At 36.3% G+C, this 10,621-nt stretch overlaps 1 protein-coding gene across 1 annotated transcript; it reads left to right on the forward strand.

Moving 5' to 3' along the window:
- Positions 1–1,488: 1,488 nt before the first annotated feature.
- Positions 1,489–6,421, forward strand: LOC138310171 (uncharacterized). The gene is made up of 5 exons (XM_069251292.1): positions 1,489–1,506; positions 1,577–1,880; positions 2,922–3,039; positions 5,135–5,226; positions 5,546–6,421. Exons 1-5 carry the CDS (start codon positions 1,489–1,491, stop codon positions 5,884–5,886), a joined length of 873 nt encoding a protein of 290 aa, XP_069107393.1. The 3' UTR covers positions 5,887–6,421.
- Positions 6,422–10,621: the final 4,200 nt, after the last annotated feature.

Consider the following 10,621-nt stretch of genomic DNA (forward strand, 5'->3'; position numbering starts at 1 on the left):
CAATATTATTTGTATATGTAATAAAATGCGTATCTGTAAATAGAACACAAAGATAACGTGTCTCCTCCCCTGTGGGTGAATAAAATAACATAATAACCATAAAAAATATCATGAGTAAACATTACGCATGAGTATGGAAGTATACAAGTGTCTAAGACCTGACTTGTTTTTACAATGCTTAATAATTAATTGTTGCATTCTAGTTATAGGGTGTGGTATTTTCCCCGGCTTTCCCCGATATGTACTTTGATATGACGAAGCTACATAATGTATATACAGAACAGCTACCAAACACAGGATCACAAACTTACATGTATATAAATTTAATTGTTTTCTATGATGGTAATTATGTATCGGCTCTTGCTGTGTAATATGTTAATTTGACTGCGCGAAATGATAATACTGTCCTTAAGTTATCCTATGTTTTTATTTGTGATTTAAATTTTTAACCAGGTTGTTATACCAAACCGTATACTAATGAATACAAAACCGGAATTTTGTACGTACCAAACACGTACACTATAGTCATAACATGCTCACTAAACATCATCGATTATGGCACACAGGACGTATTTACGATAAATTTGAAGTGATAGATAGTTTTTGTTCTATCCTATTTCTTCATTCAACATCTTACATGAAAGAAATGCATCCGATATCTTGAGATATGTTAATATTCTCGCATATTCTTCTCAGTTTTGCATGGAAATACCATCTAGGTTACATGTTTGAATACAAACTGAGAGACTTTATTCTCATTTTCACATACAATAGTTGGACATATTAAAATGTTAAGCTTCCACTGTTTTAATTTTTGATGGGTTTCAATAAAAAATGAAATAATATCGAGTTTTTAAAGCGATTTAGCACTAACCCTAACCCTCATTTGTTTGGGTACGATATTTCCGGAAGTAGATACCAAACAACCGGGGCCGGATCCCGTTACCATACAGTGAGGGTGCAGTGTGTTTGCATGCGTGTTCTGGAACACAGCGATATGTTAGTGATAGTTTGGTATCTTTGATGGGACAGCACAATAAAACAATGGACAAATGTTTCTACCATTGCAATCAGACACAACCTCTAGGGAAGCACGTAAGAAATAGAAATGTTATAATATGGTCATACTTGCATCATTTTCTTTTACATTTGTAGATGTTCCAATGGTGAATATTCCCGAGCCATACTACTCCACAACTTCAGGTCTACCCATAACTCTCGCTTGTATCATAACATCTAACCCCTTCCAGACAGACGTTACATGGGAGAAGCTTGTTGACAATGTATATCAGTATGTTTCTATCGCCACCAACATTAGATATAGCGGAGGAACCAGAAACGTACCATCCTTCTTTATCGGCCGGACTCTTACGACTGACAGCGGGAAATACAGGTGTAAAGTTACAAATGATGTCGGGGTTACAGTCAGTGGAACAACTCAGCTTAAAATTTTCGGAAGTGAGTAAGGTTTTTAACTTTAATTTCAACATGAAGAACCTGATAATAGTTTCCAAGAAAAATAGACAACTCCTTATAACAACTTTTCAATTACCGAACCACTATATTTTTTTTTTAGTTTTTACCCGCTGTGTCTACTATCCAGACATCCTATATAACGACAGCCGGGGGTTCTATCACCCTTGTATGTGACGTCTCCGCAGATCCATTTCAGACCAGCGTGACCTGGGAGAAACTTGTCGGTAACTTGTATCAGCCAGTGTCAATAGGTGTCAACGACAGGTATAGTGGAGGCACTCCCGAGTTACCTCCCCTTGTAATTACAGACGCCGACACGTCCGACAGTGGGACATACAGATGTAGTGTAACCAACCCTATAGGGACTACGAGTAGTGAAACAACCCAGCTGACGGTCAATAAAGGTAAATTTCAGCAAAATTGTTTTCTCAATCAAAATTGATAACGCGAAAAAAAACAGATATGTGCGAGAAAAAAAAAGAATACAAGGCCAAATTATCAAGATTTTTCTGAATATTGCCCATTTAATATCTAATAAATAAGGTCAAGAACCATATTTTGTTTCGTTTATAGACATATCAGGTGGAATTTACGCGATGGTCGGGCAGAGAAAACCAGTCATATTGCGTTCACTGGCCTTCCAAACGTCCATATAAAACCGCTGGTCACGTTCCGTTTACGTTGTCCAGTTTTAACCATTGAAATTATTGAAAAGCCCGTATATATTTAGCACAGTTCTAAAAAGTACTCTTTCACTCATTGTAAGCGACTCAGCGTAGAATGGTCAACACTGGCATAGCCAGTCCGGTGGACGGCGAAGGATTTATATAATATAGATTAATTTCTGCGCGTGCAGAGCGATTTTGATGGAAAATATATTTTTACCGCCTCTATCCTTCTTTTGCCCGACTATTCACTTTAGGATTTTTCATTGTGATTGTCTTTGTCCGGTTTTGGCGGGGGGAGGTAAAATGGTATTTGACTTACGACCAGACGAATGTGATTATTTAGATTACTACGTATTTCCATTAGACCCTTGACCCCATTGTCAAGGTAGGTGTTTTATCTATAGTATATATAGAAAATGAATTGATTCAAATACTCTTATTAATTGAATGGTACATGTGTGAATTATCTATAATTATTTATTTTTTGGTTGTAGAGTAGTTTTGATATATAGATTATACGATCAAGGAGTCTACAGTTTATACAATAGTTTTTATTAATCTGTTTATAGGGTCTTTATACCATATTCTGGTGCGATCAGCTACAAAAAAAAACCAAGACAGAGAGTTTTTGTTATTTCCCTCTATTTTACACCTGTACAATGACATCGCTCACTGTGGCTAGATAGATCATGTTATTTACTTCATTGTTTTATTAACTGGGTGTTTTTGATATTATTTGTAACGGAATATACCACACCTCCTATTCCATTGTTTTAGGTGAGGCTACGGACCGCTCGGACCTGTTTGACGATCCTTTGGTACCTCTTTCTATAGGTTTTCTAGCCGCGCTTGCAATTATGCTCATTATTCTATTGATCACTTGGTTCGTGTGCAGGTAAGTAAAGACTTAATATTCCGGACGTATTAAGTATATACATGTAAAAGTGGGTAATCATTGCTCGTACTTAGCGTCATTAAGGGAGTGGGACGACTGGTTCGCCCGTTGGCTGTATAATATATGTGTAAATTAGCTGTACCATTGTCATGCAACACATGTTTAATATGAGAGAAATTATACGGAAGGTTGGGAGGGTGGGATATATATCAGGTGGAATCAGCCAACTCCAATTGGTCTCGGAAAACGTCACTGTACAAATAAAGTACTGGTACCCTAATCTTAGTGTAAACTAGTCTGGTTATCATTGTACTGTTACTGGGATATCTGGGGTTTCTTATATTCTAATTATATACAATTTGTAAATATGTTCAACTACTTGTAAACATTATTGCATGGCTTTCGAGTAATAAGGGATTTATTACACCCGAGCAAAGCGAGTAATAAGTCCCGAGTGACGAGAAATCATGCAATAACTGACTTAATGCATGCTTCTTAACCTCGAACAAAAACACAGGTTGATTGAAAACGGTTCATTCTTCCATCCCTATACCCGTGACTCTCCCATTGTCCTCTGTTTGATTTACCTCTACCTATTATGCTTGAGAGTACTTTTCGGTACTAAGGGTTCTTTGCTCAATGTTAATACATCAGTTTTTCATTATCCACCGTAATGTGTCGAGATAAATAAATATGCGAAATTTCACACCAAAATACTTAGGACACATGAACTGTATGAAACAATATATTGGATTATTATCAAGCTCTATTCAACTATTGGATGAGAAAAAGAGAAATTGTTGGAAACACTAAATGTAAGTAAATTGTATTTAAAATCAATTCCATCTATATACATGTAATTACAAAGTGTCATTAGTTGTGTGAAGGTTCCTGCATGATGAGTTAAACCTTTTTTCCTTGCAAAGCTTTGAAGTTAATATTGAGCTATCATATGATAATCATTAATAAATTAATTGAAACATTGGTTATTTGAAGCATATGTTTTATGTTTATTTAAATACATGTGATTTCCTTATTACAATGTATTTTTTAAGTCATGTCAGCATTGGTTAGTCGGTATATTCATTGACCTAATCATTAGGGCAAGGTGGTTAATAAGTATCTCCCCTTTCTTACAGGTTTGTTACCAAGGGTTGACTGCACACATATCAGGCCCCTTTCATGGTCATGTAATAATCCTGATTGGCCATGAAAGGGGTAGATTCACCCCTTTCGTGGTCATATAATCCTGATTTGCCATGAAAGGGAATATGTGTGGACTCAAGTGATTTATTGGCCACACTTTTCCTTTGTGAGAGGTTGGAAGTATGCAGTAATACCAGGTAGCCAATGGGTTCTATTGCTTCTGGAGTTAGTGAAAAGATTAAACAGACAGTAAACTCACAGGCGCCTTTCATTGTATTTCCTTAAAACAGAAATTGTGCGCGATAACCTCCCAATTTATCCTTATAATTTTTTTCACAGTGTGTTCATTTAGACAGTTTAGTTTAGGCAATTATTAACAAGAAGTGTTTGTGTCAATAGCAGTAGCGACTTAACGATTTTGGATTATGAAAGATGATTATTAAACGAAAGGATAGGACAGTGTTACAATATTTCAATGCCACATTTCTGAAATATAGTCCTTTTAAATTTCGTCTCGGGTGGAACGGTGGAAAATAAGGCACATAGTTTAGAAGTATATTCACAGTCATATAACTGTAAAATATACAACTGTACCCGTACCAAAGTCCTTACATATCAAAACTACAGTCATTTTCTGCTTACGGTGTACCGTTTAGACCATTGAAATTATGGGAAAGTCCCGTGTAAATTAAGCACAGTGCAAAAAAAATGAATTCGCCCAACTCTTTAAAAGCGAGACTGCGTGGAAATGTCAACACGGACATAGCCAGCCGGAAGAACATTTAAGGATTCCTATATCATAAATAATTTAGTCGCATGCAGAGCAATTTGACTGGTAAGCGAGTTGAAAAAGTCCCTGTAACACATGTTGCTACTTTTCCCGTCTTGATTTTAAATCAATTATTTTGATGCAACGCACCTGTGTAAAAATATCTTTTTTTTTCATTAGATGTTCTGGACGTAAGTTGTCGTTTCGATCACGCAAACAGAATCATTCAGTTGACCTGTCTGAAAAGACTGCTTCCTCCCCACCTTCAAAAGGTAATTATTAGTCATATTTCATACTTTGTCATGTTTTACATGTAAAAAATCTTACTTTTACATTCACAAAAGATAAATTAACTAGGATTAATTTCTGTTCCATTTCCTTTTTCACGTATCAATGACAAATTCACTAGCTATTTATTGCGTTTCTAACACACAGTTTTTATTATTAATTAGTGGTTATTTATGAATCTGTCTTTTGCGAGTTTTTTTTTTTTTTTAACTAATTGCAGTTCTATAGTTTTTAGTACGTTTTGTATTCTGACAATTTAACTGGTCACTGTTGGCAATAAACATATCTATACTATATCTACAGATGGTGCTAAGAGTAAAGCTAAAGCATTGTCGAAAGGAAAAGGAAAAGTAAAACGTAACGAAACAAACAATTTGTCCACATCTGCAGGAAATGAACCCTCCGGACTGTCTTCAACTCTATCTTCTGCAGACTATTCCTACATCGATGGTGGTTCTTCAGCCGTCACTGATCGTGGTGCTACCAAACACAAATCGAAACATGACATTCCAGTACCAATATATGTCAATGTTATATCTAACCCTAACGTTCATCGACGAAATGAAACAGTTATCAACACAGACCTACCGTCCCGACCCTCGGGACAGCAGCCATTGTATGTTAATACTGATGATACCACGTGACCTTAACGCACCGGAAGAGACTTTACAATACTTATGTGACAGTGAACAAGAGCTGTGGATGGAAAATGACGAACGATAAGAAAGATGAATTAATATAAAACAAAATATTGTACCATACCAATCCATGGAATCGGGAAATCAGATGGTCATGAAATCATGTGATCGATGTGAATAAAAAAAAAACGTGTCCTCTTGTGTCGCCATATATCACTGTAACTTTCCTCGGTTGACAATCAAATATGATGGCTCGTTCCACTTAGGACCGTATCGCTATTCTGCGAATGCTAAAATCATAGTTGTTCTGCCTCATTTATTTTCATTCTTTTCAAGAATATTATTGATATATGATCCAATTTTCAATTTTGCAAAAAAAAAAAAAAATAAATAAATAAAAACATATTTTAATTGAAAAGTGTAATTGTCATATTTCAAATAAAATTGCAGCTATATCATTCAACAATCGAAACTCTGTCTACGGTCATCCTGACTACCGTAGTTACCCAACTTAGCAACCAACATCGTTTTAAATTTCACATGTAAAACTAGCCTCATTTATGTAAATATTAAGATTAAACAGTGTTTTGTTGCGAACACTGTTGAATCTCTATAAATCCTCAATGGATTACCAGTTTAGTTTTAATAAATATTTCTATGTCATTAAGTATATCAATTTGAAATATAAGATAAATCTCAAGCGAGCCGCTAATTTTATTGATAAACACACTGTGTTAAAGATGATAACTGTCACTTAAAATATAAGTTTTAAACTTCCTGGTTAGTAAAAATAACAAGCAAATTTTAAAAATGTATCCTTCGCATCACCGCTTTTATACTAAGATGCTTCCCTTTATATATTTTATAGTCATGCATGGCGGTTAATAGACGTTGATTTATAAATGCATTGAAGTTAACAAGAGATTCCTAATTAAGGACGCCAATTCGACAGACTGATACTTACAGTAATAATAAATCAACATTTTGGAATGAAGACAAGATTTGAAGAACCAGAAAAACCAGTTTCTCGATATTACACTAAAATATAAATTGTGATTTCTGATAAGTGGATCGTAATTGTTATGGACGAAACGTAACCACTGAGAATTACAACATTTATATTCGACTACCAAAGGCCTCAGGTATGTACAAGCTGTATCTATAAAGGGAAACTCGACTACCACAGGCCTCGGGTATGTACAAATTTTATCTATACAGGGACACTCGACTACCACAAGCCTCAGGTATGTACAAGTCTTATCTATACAAGGAAACTCGACTACCAAAGGCCTCAGGTATGTACAAGTCTTATCTATACAGGGAAACTCGACTACCACAGGCCTCAGGTATGTACAAGTCTTATCTATACAGGGAAACTCGACTACCACAGGCCTCAGGTATGTACAAGTTTTATCTATACAGGGAAACTCGACTACCACAGGCCTCGGGTATGTACAAGTCCTATCTATACAAGGAAACTCGACTACCACAGGCCTCAGGTATGTACAAGTTTTATCTATACATGGAAACTCGACTACCATAGGCCTCAGGTATTTACAAGTCTTATCTATGCAAGGAAATTCATCTACCACAGGCCTCGGGTATGAACAAGTCTTATCTATACAAGGAAACTCAACTACCACAGGCTTCAGGTATGCACAAGTCTTGTCTATACAGGGAATCTCGACTACCACAGGCCTCAGGTATGTACAAGTCTTATCGATACAAGGAAACCCGACTACCAAAGGCCTCATGTATTTACAGGTCTTATCTATACAAGGAAACTCGACTACCACATGCATCATGTATGTACAAGTCTTATCGATACAAGGAAACCCGACTACCAAAGGCCTCAGGTATGTACAAGTCTTATCTATACAAGGAAACTCGACTACCACAGGCCTCAGGTATGTACAAGTTTTATCTATACAGGGAAACTCGACTACCACAGGCCTCAGGTATGTACAAGTCTTATCTATACAGGGAAACTCGACTACCACAGGCCTCAGGTATGTACAAGTCTTATCTATACAAGGAAACTCGACTACCACAGGCCTCAGGTATGCACAAGTCTTGTCTATACAGGGAATCTCGACTACCACAGGCCTCAGGTATGTACAAGTCTTATCGATACACGGAAACCCGACTACCAAAGGCCTCAGGTATGTACAAGGCATATCTATACAAGGAAACTCGACTACCACAGGCCTCAGGTATGCACAAGTCTTGTCTATACAGGGAATCTCGACTACCACAGGCCTCAGGTATGTACAAGTCTTATCTATACAAGGAATCTCGACTACCAAAGGCCTCAGGTATGTACAAGTCTTATCTATACAAGGAAACTCGACTACCACAGGCCTCAGGTATGTACAAGTCTTATCTATACAAGGAAACTCGACTACCACAGGCCTCAGGTATGTACAAGTCTTATCTATACAAGGAAACTCGACTACCACAGGCCTCAGGTATGTACAAGTCTTATCTATACAGGGAAACTCGACTACCACAGGCCTCAGGTATGTACAAGTCTTATCTATACAAGGAAACTCGACTACCACAGGCCTCAGGTATGTACAAGATTTATCTATACAGGGAAACTCGACTACCACAGGCCTCAGGTATGTACAAGTTTTATCTATACAGGGAAACTCGACTACCACAGGCCTCAGGTATGTACAAGTTTTATCTATACAGGGAAACTCGACTACCAGAGGCCTCAGGTATGTACAAGTTTTATCTATACAGGGAAACTCGACTACCAGAGGCCTCCGGGTATGTACAAGTCCTATCTATACAAGGAAACTCGACTACCATAGGCCTCAGGTATGAACAAGTTTAATCTAAACATGGAAACTCGACTACCATAGGCCTCAGGTGTGTACAAGTCTTATCTATACAAGGAAATTCAACTACCACAGGCCTCAGGTATGTACAAGTTTTATCTATACAGGGAAACTCGACTACCACAGGCCTCAGGTATGTACAAGTTTTATCTATACAGGGACACTCGACTACCAGAGGCCTCAGGTATGTACAAGTCGTATCTATACAGGGAAACTCGACTACAAAAGGCCTTAGGTATGGTACAAGTTTTATCTATACAGTTAAACTCGACTACTAAATTCCTTAGGTATGTACACGTTTTATTTTTATCGTATAATAACCTGTGACTATTTAATTCATTATGCACTATTTAAACTTATTATCACCTGTAAATGTCAATTAACAAGTACACTGTACCAGTCCTGTAAAAGAAGAAATTATTTATAGTTTGAGACATATGCCAAATATGTCGTTAGCTTCTGTTTGCAGTCGCAAAATACAAGCTATTTTTAAAATTCAAGATGTCAAAAAGTTCACACAACTCCTTTTTTATACTATTTTGACATTTGAAGAAAAAAGACATCATGCAATCGCCATGACAATTGCTGCATATGATTTTTCCGTTCTCAAGTTATGAGTGTAATAAGAGTTGGTTAGTTGACTGGGCCTAACGTCATCGTAACAGCTAATGTAATTAATAAACGATATCTCCTGTGTGCTGCGTGCGTAAATGTAATAAGAGGCTCTAGTATTTTCGTGGCCATGCATAGATGACCACTTCTTATACGACTTTGACTATTAAAGATCTGCTCTGGTGAAAAGTCCACATTTTCTAATGACTCATTTTTTTCTATTATATATTTTTGGAAATAGGAGTTCATACCATAGTTTAAAATATGATAAAAATGTTGTGGAGGTGTGCTTTATTTTGAAGTATTATGGGTCAATTTAATAAATGTCTAATGGACGTTAATTGTAATGTTGCCGGAATTTCACTGTTTTGAGCACACACGCGACACACTATAGCACACTAGTTTTCTGTATGAATATTCGACAAAATCAATGTTTTCTTAAAGAATATAATGCAGTCAACCCATTATTTTTGCACAGAACAGCTGTATATACTACCCCTAACCCCTATTTTTTGAAGATAAGAATACCTTTGTTTTTACAATTTTTAGCAGATTCAACGCTTAAAAGAAAAGGTTTTGATGACTAACTTTTTTCTAAAATGTTGCAGTTCAAAAGGAAAAAAGTTAATGTTTCTAAATATCTTAAAATAGGGGGTCAATGTGCTTTATTCTTGTTCCGATACATTTTATTTTTTTATTTTTCAGCGTTTCTTGCAGATAATACTAATAAGTACATGTAAAATATTAAAACCAATAGGCTTCCAACCTTAAATACTCGTCATTTTCATTTTAGTAAACCAAAAAAAAATAACATTAAAATTAACTTTACAATGAATTGCACCACGGCGGAAACAGAGATGGTTCGTTTCGAATGAAGTTTTGCGGCAGGAGATTGTTAAAACATTCCGAAAGTTTCTTTGATGTGGTCATAGACCCCGTCACAGGTAACCTTCGCCCCATCAACTGATATTCTGTCGAGAATTGAAAGCCACTCCCACTTTCAATTGTAAATCTATATATATGGCGCCTTTTGATTGGTCAGTTACATTTTAAACTTGTGCTGCTGAACCTTTGATTAACATCAGGCTCACGTGCATATTGCAACTTTAAACAAGTATTAGCTTCCCAAAAAAGCTAAGAAGGCTACCATACAGCGTTAATTATTAGGAAGCAATTGTTCTGTTCACAGTTAGCTGTCATAGTTCTTATGACAATTCATTTTTGAAGAATGATAATTTAAATGCTTTCGCATTCAATGTAAACACTATATATAATCAACTTCA

Source organism: Argopecten irradians, chromosome 16 (genome assembly GCF_041381155.1).
Source record: "Argopecten irradians isolate NY chromosome 16, Ai_NY, whole genome shotgun sequence".
In the NCBI taxonomy this organism is placed as follows: Eukaryota; Metazoa; Mollusca; class Bivalvia; order Pectinida; family Pectinidae; genus Argopecten; species Argopecten irradians.